General features: G+C 42.7%; 1 protein-coding gene across 3 annotated transcripts in view; it reads left to right on the top strand.

The window, feature by feature from the left end:
* Positions 1-17,354, top strand: part of LOC138198101 (voltage-dependent T-type calcium channel subunit alpha-1I-like) — a 172,172-nt gene that overhangs the window by 114,895 nt on the left and 39,923 nt on the right. For all 3 annotated transcript variants that reach the window (XM_069149294.1, XM_069149295.1, XM_069149293.1), the window contains exons 9-26: positions 121-433; positions 752-1,140; positions 4,788-4,939; positions 5,426-5,611; positions 7,229-7,346; positions 7,476-7,631; positions 8,136-8,226; positions 9,252-9,406; positions 9,881-10,579; positions 11,096-11,196; positions 12,519-12,642; positions 12,850-12,918; positions 14,600-14,778; positions 15,249-15,375; positions 15,791-15,916; positions 16,054-16,143; positions 16,349-16,541; positions 17,133-17,284. In XM_069149294.1, coding sequence (XP_069005395.1) covers positions 121-433; positions 752-1,140; positions 4,788-4,939; positions 5,426-5,611; positions 7,229-7,346; positions 7,476-7,631; positions 8,136-8,226; positions 9,252-9,406; positions 9,881-10,579; positions 11,096-11,196; positions 12,519-12,642; positions 12,850-12,918; positions 14,600-14,778; positions 15,249-15,375; positions 15,791-15,916; positions 16,054-16,143; positions 16,349-16,541; positions 17,133-17,284 — 3,420 coding nt within the window. The remainder of the gene's footprint in view (positions 1-120; positions 434-751; positions 1,141-4,787; positions 4,940-5,425; positions 5,612-7,228; positions 7,347-7,475; positions 7,632-8,135; positions 8,227-9,251; positions 9,407-9,880; positions 10,580-11,095; positions 11,197-12,518; positions 12,643-12,849; positions 12,919-14,599; positions 14,779-15,248; positions 15,376-15,790; positions 15,917-16,053; positions 16,144-16,348; positions 16,542-17,132; positions 17,285-17,354) is intronic.

Here is a 17,354-nt window from a genome sequence, read left to right as displayed (position 1 = left end):
ATAATCCCTGCAATATTTTCCCATCGGTTGCACTGACTTTAGCTCACTTCATGCGCTGTAAACTCTCCCGCCCAAGTTTTACATTCACGCAGGGTCTAACTCTTTTGTTTGCTCAACCAGATTGGTTCATTCTTCATGATCAACCTGTGCCTCGTGGTCATCGCCACCCAGTTCTCAGAGACCAAACAACGGGAACACCAGCTGATGCAGGAGCAGAGGGCGCAGTGCCTGTCCTCCTCCACCCTGGCCAGCATGGCCGAGCCGGGAGACTGTTACGAGGAAATCTTCCAGCTCATCTGCCATGTCCTCCGCAAGGCTAAGAGGAGATCGGCAGCTTTCTACTACACGCTGAGGGGCAAGCCCCCGCCGGCTGGTGGAGGTCGGGGAAACAGGCGTGTGAACGGAGAGCGGCATCATTCGAGGCACCCAAGATGTGAGTAGGAGGGCCTCTGAAAATGACATCAGAATGAATCTTGCTTTTGGAACATTTGGCAGTTTTGTTTCAGACAACATGTGTAACAATTGTGTAAGAGTTACAGCTGATTTTGTTTTTTTTAAAAACATGATGACAACTGGATATGATCATGAAATTCTTGGATGATGACGCTCACACAATGCTTGGATGCTTGTTAAGATGGAAACATGATCTGGCCTACATTTAATTACACGTGGCTGCGTTTTGATAGATTTTGGATGATTTTTTTTTTTTTGGAAACCATTCATGATTACTCCTCTCACTGTGTCTCTGCAGCATTCCACTGTCCACACCAAAGCAAGCTGGACCATGACTCTCCGGCGCCAGCCAACTCCATCAGCCTGTCTGTCCCTCAGAATCCCGAGGACTGCCCTATATGTAAATTATCATTGAAGGAGGGGGCGAGGGCTGTAGGAGACTCCGCCAATGGCGAGGAAAGCGAAGAGGATGCAGTGAAGGAAACGGGAAAAGAGGAGAACCACCTGGAGGAGAAGGAGGCGGGAGAGAGGAAGCGGAAGAGGTCGTGCTTCAGATACTGTCGGGACCTCTGGAATGACATTAGGAGGAAACTTTGGGGCATTGTGGAGAGCAAGTACTTCAGCAGGGGCATTATGATCGCGATTCTCATCAACACCATCAGTATGGGCATCGAGCATCATAACCAGGTAAGATGTTATGATCAGTGTTGTCGCAAAGCCCTGTTAGCGAGTTTATAGAGTGATAATGGGGCATTTTAAGAAAAACAAAACAGAAGATGTGGCCTTAAAGGCTTTGTCTGTTTGTTTTTGTTTTTTGTATTTGTTCATACAGGCCTTCCTGCTCTCCTTTATGTTGTCTTGATGTCCTTTTTGCTGTTTTGTGCTGCAAGTACAACATCTCCACCTTTTCCCTTTCAAAGTGGATATAAACAATTAAAAGCAGACTAACATCTTGAAATAAAAGGGCACCTAAAGCTGACCAGAATCAAATAGTGACAACAGTCCTTTTTTTAAAAGAGAAACTTACAGGCTGATGGAAATGGTCTTTTTTGGGTTTATTTTATTCAAGGAATCACTATTATCTGTCTGTGAACTGATTCCTTAAGCTGTGAGCCAACAGAGATAGAGATGTTTTGGAACACTGCCTTTAAATTCCTCAGACTGACACACTGCAGTGTCAATAGAAGCTATTAGCGTAATTATTTCTCGCTCCAACAAATCAACAGAAAGCACTATTATGATGGCAGATGACATTCAGAGGGATGAGTGTGGGAGTGGAGCATCAGTGCCACACAGTTTCCTGACAGAGGTGTAAACATTTAGCCTCGCGGTAGACAAAACCGAGCTGGCTTTTAACATTGGCCAGGCTCCTCAGATGCAGACGAGGCAGGTGTCTGAGAGCGAGAGTGGGAGAAGCCTGCCAAGAATGCACACGCACGCAAACATGTTTTTGCAGAGTGTGTGCAAGCACAGAAACAAAAAAACCTTTTTATATTTGTGCGCATGCACCAGAAGAAACACATGCCGGCACATAGACTCACAATCTGTTACATAAGACGGCTTTTTTTTCTTTTGCCTTCATTTCTCTCTCAGCTTATGCCATTCTGTTTCCTCTCTTCACTCTTCCTCTCTTTCCTTCACCACTCCCTCCCCTTGCTAATTTTACTTTCACCTCTCTCCCCTTATTTTCCTCCCTAAATCCCGCGGTGCACCTTTCCTTTTGCACTTTCCCAGCCCTGTTCCTTTGTTCCTCGCTGTCTTCCTCCCTTCCATCCTTCCCGCCTTGTCTCATCTGCGCCTTTTTACCTCCCTCAGTTTCACCCTCCGTCTCCCCACTTCTCCCTCCCTCTCGTCCACCCACTCACTCTTTGACAGCGTACAGAGTAGTTGCTTTCTCTCATCTCTGAAGACTCTAAAAATAAAACGAGGGTTGTGTGGGGGGCGGCGATGGGGAAGAGGAGGAGACGAGCGAGAGGGGAAGTGCAAGGCAGGCGCTGGTTACACAGCAGTTTTCAGCTCAATTCCCTGTGTGATTCTGTGTATGAGTGAGTGTGTGCATTTCAAAGTAGGCATGCAGAGAGACACACACACACACACACACACACACACACTCACAGATGCTTTGTCTGTCTGTCTTTGGAGTCGTTCTCCCTCCAAAATTTCCATAGGCTGACACGGAAGCATTCATATATATATATATATATGTGTGTGTGTGTGGGTGGGTGTGTGTGTGCGCGCACGTGCGCACGCTTTTGCTTTGCAGCAGAAAAGTCTTGCCTCATGCGATTTTGTTCCAAAACAAGAATTCTGAAGCCTAAGACACGACTTGCTACCAGACTTGCACCACTTCCTGCTCAGGGATTTAAATGGAAAATTAATATTGCTCTGTATAGCTATGACTTTGCAAATTTGTTAAGATACCTTTTAACTATCGCTCTTACCGATCATTATTACTAATTCATCTATTCTGAAGATGGGCTGCCTGTTTTGAATTCATACTGGAAGTTGTGGCTCGGTCATTCATATTCAAGTAACACTCGTGCTGACTGAGGCCACACGTCAAGAAAGAGACAGAGCGGGGACATTTGTATCGTGGGATAAAAGATGAAATATGCAGGGGACAGGTGAAATGTAACATGGGGGAACACGAGCGTATGAGGGGAAACATGGTTAGGGAATGAGGGGTAATGGGGCAAGAAGAAGGGAAGCACAGAGAAGAGGGAGAGAAAGCAAGGAGGAGGAAGTAATGGGGGTATTTTGTCTGACTTAAACTGTGGTGTCAAGGGCCATGATGGTTCTGTCAATAGCAATAAATCTCATATCCTGTGTTTGTGCTTCGGACAAGGGAGCGAGTTCTGGACATAGGTCAAGGTTAGAGCAATTGCTAAGGGATGAAAGTTGTTTATGTTTGTGTATCTGTGTACATTTATCTCTACATTCTCTATTTTCAAACAACTCATCTGGCGGCATTATTAGCACAGCTTTTAATGTTTGTTTCATGAAATTTCAATTCGTGCCATCATTTTAGCATTTCCGGAGACACCGTCCTTTCACCGAGCTCAAATGAGACTTAGTAGATGTTTTCTGGACCAAAACATTATAGTCAAACATGTGCTCATGAGATTTAGCTTGTCTTGGGGGCTTATTTGCCTTCCTTGATTCCCTTTTTTGTCTTCACTGCTGATAAACATTTTTTTTAATCTCCTCTCCTGTCTTCCCCAACCACCATGTCATCATCTGCTTGCGACAAATCCTTCTGCATCCTCATCTTTTCCTCCTCTCTCAGCCAGGTTCTCCGTCTCCAGCTCTCCCTCCTCTGATCGACAGGAGGATATTGATTGGGAAGGGATGGCTCTGTCTGATAATGAGAGTCAGAGAAAGCAAGAAAAAGGGATGGAGGAGGAGGGGAGGAGGGGTAGATAGATGTGGAGAAAAAGCGGATTAGAGGAGGTGGGGGGTCGGGGGGGGGGGCAGCGAGTGTGTTTTTTCTCTGACAAGGTTTGCTAATTTTGGCAGGGCTAGCTGGCTATTTCTCCACTGGCTTTGAAAGTGAAACTCACAGGGGGGTATCAGAGAAAGCATCTGATCCATATCGTGCATAACACACTTTCACTCGCACACACTCACACACTGGCAGAAAGCGAGAGCTGTCATGCACACGCACATACAAATGGAAATAAACCCAGAACTGACTCAAACGTGTGTGTGTGTGTGTGTGTGTGTGTGTGTGTGTGTGTGTGTGTGTGTGCGTGCGTGTGCGTGCGTGCGTGCGTGTGCGTGCATGTGCGCGCGCGTGTTTTCTTCCTTGTGTGGTGCGGTTCATACATGTATGTGTTCCTTCGCCAATTCCAGATGACAAGCTCTCCTATTCAGCCAGTGTTTGACACCGTGTGCTACACAGGCAATACTCACTCTCCATTGCTTTCCTCATTTTATTTTTTGCTGATGTCAGTTTTCTTTCACAATAAACAACATAAACGGCTATGCTAGAAAAGTGTAAAATCTCTCTTTTCTTCCTCTCTGACTGTTGCCCGTCTAAGATAAGGTGTATGTGGTCATATTATTTGCCAGGTAGCGGTAGAGCTGTTTTCAAGTGATTGACAGTTTGAGTGGTAGCCTGGCAGAGTACAGGTGGAGAAAGGGGATGCATATGCAATTGATTTTGTCTGATCACTGGTCTAATACCACCAATGTGTTTATCTCGTTGTCTGTACCTGCCTCACTATGATTTTTAACTTGGAATGTTTGCAACTTAAACCCTTATCTCTCGCCTACCACGTCCGCATCTTACTTTTTATGTTTCTGTGACCTCCCACTTCCAACTCTCCGCCCAGCCCGATGAGCTGACCAATGTCCTGGAGATCTGTAACATTGTCTTCACCAGCATGTTCACGCTGGAGATGATCCTGAAGCTGACTGCTTTTGGCTTCTTTGAGTACTTGAGGAACCCGTACAACATCTTTGATGGCATCATTGTCATCATCAGGTCTGTGATCTACAAAATAAGTGGATGATAGTTAGGTTAGGTTGTCACTTTTGTCACCGCTTTAGTAAAAACATGCAATAATTGACCAAATATGCACATCTAATATTCATCTACATTTTAAGACACGTTTCTTGCACGTAGCAGTATGGAGACAAATATGTCAAATAAAGCAATATTCCACCCTAGTTAGTATGGATTATATATGGTCATAGGCTCAAAATATCTCTATCATGATAATGTGCAGTAATGAATTTTTGTTTAAAAGACTGGCTTTGCCTCTCAGCTCATCTCTTCTTATCTGTTTTTCCTCCTCTTTCCTCTTGACTCATTAATTTTTATCTTCCCCTCCCCTACATTTTTTTTTTTTTTTTTTTATCACACCAATAATTTGTTTTACTCCAACAACTACCACCTTCCTTTACAATCTCACCACATTTGATCTTTCTTTGATAAATGCGCATCCACCCACTGCAACACACACCCCAGCGTGTGCGAGATCATCGGTCAGGCGGACGGTGGTCTGTCAGTGCTGAGGACATTCAGGCTGCTGAGGGTCATTAAGCTGGTGAGGTTCATGCCTGCGCTGAGGCGGCAGCTCGTGGTGCTGATGAAGACGATGGACAACGTGGCTACCTTCTGTATGCTGCTCATGCTCTTCATCTTCATCTTCAGGTAACTGAGGGGCGTGCGTTAATGTGGAATACGGAAAAGAGAAAAACAAATAGCGAGACACAGTCATGGGAGGGAGGTGATAATGAAAATGTGTGGAGTAGGAGAACAAAGACTGGTAGACTGTATATGTGCAATGTGAGATACTGCTCCTAACAGCCTGAGACGAACTGTTTTGTTGCCGCTTAAAACCTTTGAAAGCAAAAATAAATACAATATCAACAAATTAAGACAAAGTATAATTGATGGACATGGTGCAGGCAGCTACGGTTCAAGGCCTGAACACTGTAGAAAATAACGGCAATAACTTTTAATTAATGGAGATCAATCCCATTTTTTGCCCTAAACTGTGTCTCAGCTATGTAAAGGGTTTTCATCAATAAGGATTAAGAGTACCTGAAGTTGTGTGCACCACATTCAACTTTTTAATTTCCTTTAAATTAAACAGATGTAGCTTAAATCAAAGAATCGCAATCCAAGTAATACCTATTGTGTTAAACTGACACCTTCAAACTCCAGTAGCATATTAATAAGTTGATTTAATTCCAAATTGACATTGACATCTTAAGTTTTGACAGTTTTTAAATTGTCACTATTAGCCATGCTTAGTTGTTACCAAACATTCCACTAAGTCAGCTGTAAAATCTAACAGAGAGAGCGAAGTTTACTTATATTAAAATGATTCGCTCAATTACATGTAACAGATAAAGATGCTCTACAGCTTTTACATCCTATTGAAACAAATATTGAGTTGCTGATGCAAAAAATTGTGAATTGCAGTAATATAATCTGTCAGTCTAATCCCTCTTTCTTGCGTACATGCACACGCCTGCACTGTTTTCACTCATGTTTTGACAGTATTATTGTTATTTGAATAATTCATCAGAACTGTTGAAAGTGCAATCATTTTTATAATTGACCTACACAGAGCAGCATAAAGCTATTACCCCAGTCCTGCTTGTATCCTTGTGTGTGTGTGTGTATGCTCACCTGCCAACTGGCTTCTTTACCCCTTCAGCAGAACAAACAAGCACAAGCACGCCAAGACAGCTGGCATTTGAGTTTTAGCCAGATAATGCTATCCTGAGCGAGTGGCATTTAACCTAGACATCGAGCCAGTGTAGCTTTTAGTGAGGAGTTAATTTCATAGTGCACATCTCTTCAATTGCTTTAAATGAACCAGAGATAAATTATAATATGAATGAAATTGTCTGGATTTCATTGTCGTGTAACAAACACATGGGCGCAAGAGAAAAGCGTTAGCTTTAAATGAAATATAAATAGTCATGGTTTTATGTCTATTCTGTGGGTACACCTGTGTGCATCTAAATGTAAATATACTGTATAGTGTTTATGTATGTCTAAGTCTAAGCTTTCTTTTGGTCACCTCTTAATAATATTGTATAATAGTATGCTTAATAATTTGATAATAATTCTTTCATTTTGAGTACACATACTCTTTGCATTGTCTGAAAATTCAACAAACAAAGAGCTCATTGCACTAAAAACCGCACTGATTCGATGCAATATACAGCTTACCAACATAACTGCACTGTATTCTACGACGGTATGTGTGGCTGAATGAAATAATTACTGGAGACACCCCCTCATGTGTTGCAGTATCCTGGGGATGCATATATTCGGCTGCAAGTTCAGTTTGAAGACGGAGGCAGGAGACACGGTTCCTGACAGGAAAAACTTTGACTCCTTGCTTTGGGCCATCGTCACCGTCTTTCAGGTAAGAATCATTTAAACGCACGCGCCCACACATGCACTCACTTTCATTTTACTGCAGAAACAAAGCTGCTTATGATTTGATGCAAAACAAAGAAACGCAATGTGTGTGTTCCTCTGCGTGTACATTCAGATTCTGACTCAGGAGGACTGGAACATGGTGCTGTACAACGGCATGGCCTCCACCACTCCCTGCGCTGCCCTCTACTTTGTGGCGCTTATGACATTTGGAAACTATGTGCTCTTCAATTTACTAGTTGCCATCTTGGTTGAGGGATTCCAAGCTGAGGTGAGACATATTGATTTAGAGGAGTGGAAAGTGTGCACTGAAATACAAATGAACAAAACCAAATGTGATATGGAACAAGATGGCCAATGACATCCTGTTCTTTTCTTCTTTCGATTTTTTTTTTTGGTGAGACACAATCAGTCATGTGATCGTTGCTGTCTGAAACATGATATAAGAAATATTGAATCTTGAGAAAACGTGTATCTCTGCTATATATACTGTATGAAAAAAGATTTGTTCATATAATTGATGTCAGAGTTGAGCTTCAGACATTTGTGTTGTAGAACTAGATTTGCCAAGTGAGACTGAACCAGCTTGTCCCTTAGATAGAAGGGTAATAAGGAGAAGAAAGATTGGCAGTTCCTATTTAAATCATCTTGTAATTGCTCATTATTTCTACACTTTCTATTCTTTTTCCTACTCTCTGCTTCAAACTCTTTGTTTCTTCATGCCTCTGTGTCTTGCTCTCTCTCTCTCTCCCATTTATTTTCTCTACCAATACAGGGTGATGCAAACCGCTCTTACTCAGACGACGACAGGTCTTCCTGTAATTTTGACGAGAATGATAAGCAGAAAGACTCTCTGCACCTTTCAGGTATGAAAGCCTGCAAGAGCTTTACGGCATTTTTTGTTCAATAAAGACTAATTTTCTTCTTGCCTCTGAAATGATTTGGCCATTTCACCCCAGAATGTGCAATGTTGCATTTAAACAGTGCACTACTTTAGAATTACAACAATTTACAACTTTCCCATCTTAATAAAACTTCAACTTTGAAATAGATTTACAACAGAACACAGTTATCTCTTATTCTATTCCTGAAACACGCATTATTTGAATTGCAAATGTTCCCCAACATTTTTTTTTTTAAAACATATCCTACAATTATTGAGATTATTATCTAACACCAAGTTTGCAGTACTTAAATCTTATTGGTCACAATCATATTCACGCTCTGAGCTGTCAGCTTATTTGTTGTGCGCAAGGCGTCACGAACGTCGGACAATTTACACAGGAAAAATCACCAAGCACCTTTTTTCATTCTGAAATGTAAGCAGAACAAACTTTAAATAATGCCGCTTCACTCATCTCCACACATCTCCGCTGGCATAACAAAAGTGAACTCACAAGGAACCAATCAAAACATCCTGCAATACAGAGTGGTATTAAGGAGGCCTCTGAGGATTGCCAGATCCCTGTTCTCCTGAGCCCAAATGTAACTTTTAAGTGTCAGCGTACATGAAGGAAAAACACATTTGGAATGTTAACATTTATTAAGACCACAAGATGTGTTTGAGAATTGACAAACCACCGGTAGTTCTCTCTGTTTCACTATCATGAGCTCCTTTCTGGTTCCTATACGGCAGTTTAGTGTAAGTTAAACCCTCCTCTGCCTCGTGAGCTGGCTATAACACTTGTTTAGGACATTTACAGTGTACAGTGGTGGAGAGTGGAGAGTTCTCCTTCCATGGCAGTAAAACAAATAGAAGGAAAACAGAAGGACCCTGGGGCTTATTTAATGCACTCAATTTCTTTTCTCTGATGGTTTCTTTCTTATTTGTCTTCCTCCCTGCATTTAACACCGCTGTTCTTTTCCTCTCCCTTCTCCCTCTTTCCTGCAGACCCAAAGATCTGTACACTGACCCCTAATGGACACCTAGACCTGTCCCCACTGCCCGCTGGTCTGTTCCCTGGTGAGAGGTTGACCTTCGCTCTCGGCTCCAGGAAGAATAGTGTTATTTCTCTTGGCAGGGCAAACCTGGAGCACAGAGCTGTGGTAAGTGGAGGGGACTGCAAAGAGAGAGGCTAAAGAAATAAAGCATAGCTGCTGATTGTCAGCTCTCGGTTGAGTGGCTGTGATTGTGCTTCGATATGGCATATCGAATGCTATGGGTCAATGCTATGGGTCAATGCTTTGAAACAGCAGTATTCATAGAGTTACAATGGATTTTCATCAGCATTATATCACAGATTTGACATTACAAATTTGAAGAACAATAATATGCAAAGGCAGATTTACTTTTCTGACCCATTACTATGCTATGGAAGTTTTTCAACTTAAATTTGAATGACTAATGAATAAGATATTATTACACTGATTTATTCTCCTGTTTTCCATTATTACGAGAACTGTGTTGATGTTGGATCAGCTCTGTTTGTTTGTGTTAGTAATTCCAAACAGAATATGGCTCGGAATTACAGGAGATGGAGGAAACCTCTCCCTCTCTGTTTCTCTCTCTCTCTCTGTCAGTATCCAGGTCGAGGTTACAACCACTGGGGCCGTCCACTGCCTCCGCAGCCTCACGCCTTGTGGGCTCGCCGTTCCAGCTGGAACAGCCTGGGAGGAGGCCGGCCCTGCTCCTCCTCGTCTCCCTCTGCTAGTCCAGCCTTCAACCCCACCTCCGTCAGGCCCTTCTACGGCTACGGCCTGGCGGGTCTCGGAGGGGTGGTTGGAGGAAGCCTTCGTATCCGGGGTCCCCGCGCCTCCTCGTCCCCGCACCGCCATGCCCAGCCAGATGAAGAGGAGTCTCTCCTCTCTCCACCCCCCGTCGCTCCCCACTCTCTCCACCTTCCTCCTCCGATGCTCCCGGGCTATTTTGTACCCAGGAGGGACCGCAGAGCTCTGTCGCTGGAGCTGCCCCACCTGCTGCAGGTCCCAGGACCCCCGCACCCGCCGCACCACCCGCTGCCCCCCGTGGCACTCCACGCTCACCAGAGGAAGAAGAGCTTCTCCGGAGGGGTGGTAATCAGCGGAGGTGGTGACTTGGGAGGAGTTCACCAAGACTGTAATGGGAAGACGCCACTGTCACAGCTTCTGCAGCTTCCTTCTAGACAGCAGGCTGAGCAGACCGGAGGAGCCAACCCCCACAGCCAGCTGATGGCCGATGTCTTCCCCCAGGTTAACACACGCAGCAAGGACCGGGAGGACCTGGATGATGACATTGACTATGTAGGTTGCAATTATGTGCTTGTAGAAGTGGAGGAAATTAAATAGTAATTGCATTAGGAAAAGAACAAGTGAAGAAAGGATATGTGTTTTCTATGATACACAGTCAGACAGTATGTGAAAGCATCTAGAAAAAAACCTAAGAAACCCAATCTACATTTGTGATCACAGCAAACTAAACCATTAGCTTTTATGTTCCAGTACAAGATTTTACACATGCAATAATCTCCTGCTCTCTTATGTAGGATTGTCAAGTGCTTTGTATAAAGCCTGCCCTCCCTATCACCTAGGCCTTGTGGGAGTCCCATTGTTTTCATTGTAAACAAGAGAAACAAGGTTAATTAGAAAGGACTTTTTAGACAGCGGGAGGAAAAGAGCTATGCAGATGGTAATGTTGGTAGATGGTCCAAGCTGTTGCTATATGTGTTTCTCTTTAGTAAATAATTCAAATACGGAGTCTGAACAGGCAGTTCTGTGTGTCTCTGCTCTGGTATGTATTGATATGTGTATTTGTTGCAGAGCTTGTGTTTCCGCATCCAGAAGATGTTAGAGGTATACAGACCGGACTGGTGTGAGACAAGAGAAGATTGGTCTGTCTTCCTCTTCTCACCACAGAACAAGTGAGCCACCATTAACCCTCTGCTGTATCCAGTGCATTTAGAGATGGAGTGATTGTTCGTTAATTCATCATTTGTTTCACCAATTTTGACGTGTCACAGGATGTATCTGACCATTAAGCAGTCCCTCCAGGAAATTGCGATCTAGCAATTTCAATAATTAACGCAAGTTCACGCAATCTCCGCAATATTTGCGTGAGGTTGCAATTTTGAAAAATCCCCGCGATTCTTCCACAGACAGTGTCTGTATGTCTGTATGTATGTATGTATGGATGGATGGATGGATGGATGGCTGGATGGATGGATGGATGGAATTTTTTTTAAAAAACGTCACAGAATCAAGCATTTTTGATCGCAACAATCCAAAAAAAAACCTCTAAATTCTGGTGGGACTGATTAAGGATGGATTCCCAGATTCTGTTCTTCACCTCATCAGTCCGAGGGGCAGTTTGTCAAGCTTCCACAAAGAGAGACTACATAAGAGCATTGATCGCCACCTTGCAAAGAACAAAGAGATATTTTCTAAACTCTGTTAGATTGCAAGAAACAGGCCTCGGGGGAGCAAACTTGATACCATAGGCCATTCATTAAATTATGCATTAACTTGTGGCGATGTTGTGTTTGCAATCTGCAGAGAACGGTTTGACTAGACGCAGCTGACTATTTAAAAAAGAAAAAAGCCATTTAAATGTCTCAATGTGTTTTGCGGAGTAGTTTAGAATAAATTCGTTCTCTCTTTTAGTCCACTCATTTTCATATTCATTCTGTGCCTTTTTCATCCGTTCCAATAAACACTGCAGCGAAGATATTTGATTGCTTTTTGGCAGTACACAGTGTCACATGTTAAGTTTTGAAATGCATATTCAGTATTTGTATGTCCCATCTCTGTCTGTCTTTCTCTCTCTCGCTCTCTCTCTCTCTCTGTGTTTGTTTCTCTCTTATCTCTCTCTTCTGTTCTCCCAGCAGAGCACAGTACACTCATGAGTCTGCTGCTTCTGAGAGTGTTGTTAATGTAATTTGTTTTGAATTAGGAGCAGTGCAAACAGGGGCTCAATGAGGCTATTTACTCACCAAAATGTGAGGGAACTCCCATGCACAATGAGGGAACGTGGCTCCCATTCTGATTGGATGGAAGGGCCTTTATATACGGTTCCCCTCATTGTGTCAGCTTGCTTTTGCGATAATAACAAATGCAATCTTCTCCTCTCCTCTCCTCTCCTCTCCTCTCCTCTCCTCTCCTCTCCTCTCCTCTCCTCTCCTCTCCTCTCCTCTCCTCTCCTCTCCTCTCCTCTCCTCTCCTCTCCCCTCTCTCGTCTCCTCTCCAGGTTCAGACAGATATGTCAGTCCATCATAGCCCATAAGCTGTTTGACTACGTGGTGTTGGCCTTTATCTTCTCCAACTGCATCACAGTGGCTCTGGAGAGGCCCAAGATACTACAGGGCAGCTTGGTAAATCCATTTGAAATGTGTGTGTGTGTGTATGTGTGTGTCCTGTCTGCAGCTTTCATATGATACCTATCTGTATTCTCTGAGGATTTGATCCCGTTTTATTATCTACAATGTGCAAAGTAAGTTTTTTACTACTCCTAATTGGCCCATCACTTCTTTCTGACTGTCAACCCTCCCCCTCTCTCTCCCTCCTGTTTTTCTGCCCAGGAAAGAGTTTTTCTTACCATCTCCAACTACATCTTTACTGCCATCTTTGTGGGCGAGATGACGCTCAAGGTAACATTTTACAACCCGTCTGTCTATGCAGGCACCAGACAGAGGCATCTTTTTTGTCTGTCTGCCTCCTCCCATGTCCTCTGGTTAGACTTTCTCTGTCTCTGAATTGTCTTCCTCAGCAATTCCCATGTTCCTTTGGAGAATAGAGCAATTAAGCAATGTCATTAATTAGTGGGTAGTCTACTCTTATGGATATAGTCCATCTCCAGTACTCCCCCACAATCTCTCTTCTTCTGTCCTCTCCTATATTAAGTGCTTCTTTTTTTAAGTCCTGTGTTTCCCCTTCCTTAATGTCCCTCTGTTCTCATCAGTCCTTTTTCTGACCCGTGATCTTTTTTGTTTTCCCCATCCTTTCTTTTTCTTGCTCTCTCCCCTCCGTGTGTTGCTGTCTGTGTGTATTCTCTGCAAAAGGCTCTGACACAAGTGGGGCATCAATTATGCACTCCCACAATCAATTATTAACCAATCACAGCCCGTCAAGGAGCCACAGACTTGTCAGCCCCCTGGCCAAGCCATACACATCTCCCTCCATGTCTCTGTCTGTCTGAACCTTGTGTAGCTTCATATTTTGTGTTGGTGTGTGTTGGTTTGTGTACTATTAATCTCTCCATGGGACTCCACCATGTAGTTTAGAGCTGTGTACAAGATGCAGCCAAATAAATGAACAACACAGCAGGGTTGAGGAATCTTGGGACATAATGTAGCACTATTAAAAAATATATTCAGAAGTAATGTTTGTAGGCGTTTGTGATGTATATATATATATATATATATATATATATATATATATATATATATATATATATTACGATTAAGATTTGATTTTTATAGACTATAAAGCATAACAGAAATATTAGAATACTGATATAGATGTTTAAATCAGAAAGTTCAGTTTACTTTTCATCATTTGAGGTGAATGAGAAGTTTGGCATTCAGACATGAGATGTTTACCAGCCACTGATCTCTCAACCATCGTGATGTTTGCATACTAGCGCCCACTGGCCCTCCAAAGATTTACCCAACACTTGGCAAACAATTTCAAATGTCAAAAGCAGGCATAATGCTCCAACTGCTGCTTAGAAAAACACAATATCCATCTGTGTGCAGGACTATTTCAATGCCTGATAATATCCATGCCTCACTTTTTAACTCACAGAGGAGGAAAGGGCCTACAAATGGTTTCACGCTAATATTTCTACAAGACAAAGATAAAGGCATCGCCTTTGGGCCATGCTTACTGCACCAATGAATATTACAGGGAACACAATGCCAACTTTGCACTCAGTGCAGCATCACTGTGTGTGTATCCGCCACAGATGACATTTGTGTGTGTTTTTGCTGAATATTTCTGTTAATGTGTCAGGTGAAGTCTGTCTGTTCTGGATGCTCTCCTGGCAGGCGTGTGTATTTGTTTGTATGTGTTTGTGTATGTGTATAACATGTTTTATAGTTAGTATGAACAACTTGTAGTCGTCCAGCTGCTGATAACTTTTCTCCTCTTGCTCCTCACCTTGCTTTACTTTGTGCTACACATTAAAATTGTTCTCAAACATTTGTCAGTTTAATTTGCAAAGCTGGTTCAGAAACGGACAATTTATCTGTGATTATTTTTAAGCTGCTATATGGCAAGTGAAGTCTATGCTCTAATATGCTGCCTCAACTCCTCTTTCTTAATGCTCAGGTGGTTTCCATGGGTTTCTATATTGGCGAACAGGCTTATCTGAGAAGCAGCTGGAACATTCTGGATGGTTTCCTGGTTTTTGTATCTTTGATTGATATCGTTGTGTCCATGGCGGGAGGTGCAAAGATCCTGGGTGTGCTCAGAGTACTCAGGCTGCTCAGAACATTGCGTCCCCTCAGGTATGCACAAAGCCCTGCTACTTTCTTTATAATATTTGTTTTGTAGCTATTTGCATTTGCTGAATATCATGTTGTGAACTGAGGCTCTGGGCCTTATGTACACAGTTTTATCTGTAAAAGTTCAAAAGGTTATACATAAGGAAAATTATCTGTTTCCAATCAGATCTAAAATGAATTTGCACACTGAATCAACTATCTTAACAGCTAGCAGAAAAATAAGATGTATTTAATCAATTATATTCTCTTCAATGGTACAATCTCTGATCAAATCAGTCCAATTTTAACGATGGTAAAATGAAGCAATAAGCATTCATCACTGCCAGCATCTAAGATGTTGTACATAATATACCGTGAAAAATACCTGTAAAAAAACGATTTTATACCAAATACATTTGTTATAAACATCCTGTGCTTTACTCCCTTTATCTCTCTTAATCATTATTTTCTGATTATCCCTCCCCCCTCCTCAGAGTGATTAGCAGAGCTCCAGGTCTGAAGCTGGTCGTGGAGACCCTCATCACGTCCCTCAAACCTATCGGCAACATTGTCCTCATCTGTTGTGCATTCTTCATCATCTTTGGCATTCTTGGGGTTCAGGTAGGTAACAAAGAACAGCTGTTTTATACACAATGAGAGCATATGAGCATATCTTATTTAGTTGAGTATATCATGTGCACGAAATGTATCATTAATAAGCTAGTCTATTTGTGTCCACTTTGGTTTCCATCACTATAATTATTTTAAAAAAAAATTGAAATATTTCCCTCCCTTTTCTTCTTAATAGCTTTGAAGCCCACATGCATTTCTGTCTCCGTCCTTCTTAAGTAAACTCTCATTGTTTTCCTGCTTCTTTCATCACTGCACAACATTTCCAACTGGCGGGATCTTTGACCAGCTCATTATTTCACTCAAGCACACCCTTTCATCTCATCAGAGTGCTGCACAAAGGCTTAATTCTCTGTTTTATATGAATAATCAGATAGCCATCAAAAGCTTCTTCTTCCACTGACAGCTGTTTAAAGGCAAGTTCTTCTACTGCTTTGGCCCCGATGTCAAAAACATCACCAACAAGTCTGACTGTCTGCAAGCCAACTACAAGTGGGTCCACCATAAGTACAACTTTGACAACCTGGGACAGGTGAGCGTTGCATATGTTTTCTGCATGTACATGGTGTACAACATTTTTAGGGATGCGTATATAATAAAACAATCTGCACTGTGCTGTTTTATAAAGAAAAGGGTAACAGTGTTTTTCTCCCACCTGCTGTTTTCCAGGCTCTGATGTCCCTGTTTGTACTTGCCTCCAAGGACGGCTGGGTCAATATCATGTACCACGGCCTGGATGCTGTGGGTGTAGACCAACAGGTACATGGGCATAAGCTGTAGAGCAGCACATTTCTTTTAGAAAAACTTTAGGCACAGTCTTCACCATCCAGAATATATCTTAACATTTATATCTGAGTAACTCCTCTTCTGTTTCTCTTCTCATATCTGTTTTCTTTTTCAAACTTTTACATCATTTCACATGAAATCACGTCAAAAACAAACACACGCAATGCCCCAATCCCAGCCGGTGACCAACAACAACCCATGGATGCTGCTGTATTTCATCTCCTTCCTCCTCATCGTCAGCTTTTTTGTGCTCAACATGTTTGTTGGCGTGGTGGTGGAGAACTTTCACAAGTGCCGCCAGCACCAGGAGGTGGAGGAGGCCAAGAGGCGCGAGGAGAAGCGTCAGCGGCGCATGGAGAAGAAGAGGAGGAGTAAGAGAGATGACTGAGAGGGGGGGAGGGGGGAGGGTAGTAGAACATGAAAAGGGGGGAAAGCTGCATTAGCAACTGGAGGAGGGCACAGGAATAGAGTGACTGAAGGATAGAGATGAGGGGTCTGTTAGGAAATATGCAGGTACACATTTATAAAGTAAAAATGTGTAAGATCCAGTGATGCAAAAAACACAAAATGCTTCAAAACAAGGACTTGTAGAACTTCCTCTATTAGCATGAAGAGCTGAGATCAACAGTGATGAACACTTGTGCTGTAAAATGAGTTGGAAGTGAGACTTGCAATTTTGCTCTGGTTTTAGTGCTTCTAGCTTGAGCAAAATGTTTTAAGTTTGCGTTTCGAAGCTCTCATTATGGAGCAGGTCTTCCCTGGAAAAACTCTGCTACGTTGGAGGTCATCTGTTGTACATTTCTTGAACAACAAGAGCAGTTTGTTACAAACTGGGTTAGATATAAGTTGTGTTAATACTGGTTTGAAGTTGAAGACAGCTTGGTTGATCACTGTATATCATGAGACAAGAGTTACCAAACTCTGGTAAAAAGCTGCATTAATATTTATTTTTTGACCAACAGAGGCCCAGAAGCTGCCCTACTATTCCAGTTATGGCCACATGCGCCTGATGATCCACACACTGTGCACAAACCACTACCTGGACCTCATCATCACCTTCATCATCTGCATCAACGTCATCACCATGTCCTTAGAGCACTACGATCAACCCCATGTAAGAAGAAAGGTTTAACAGTGTGTGTGCGGAGATGTGTGTTTGTGCATTGGAGGGTTTAAGAACAACT

Source organism: Embiotoca jacksoni, unplaced genomic scaffold (genome assembly GCF_022577435.1).
Source record: "Embiotoca jacksoni isolate LCO1_2020_lvr unplaced genomic scaffold, fEmbJac1.0.p SCAF_15, whole genome shotgun sequence".
In the NCBI taxonomy this organism is placed as follows: Eukaryota; Metazoa; Chordata; class Actinopteri; family Embiotocidae; genus Embiotoca; species Embiotoca jacksoni.
Note: the sequence above shows the minus strand (reverse complement) of the source record. Positions and strands in the feature narration are given on the sequence as shown.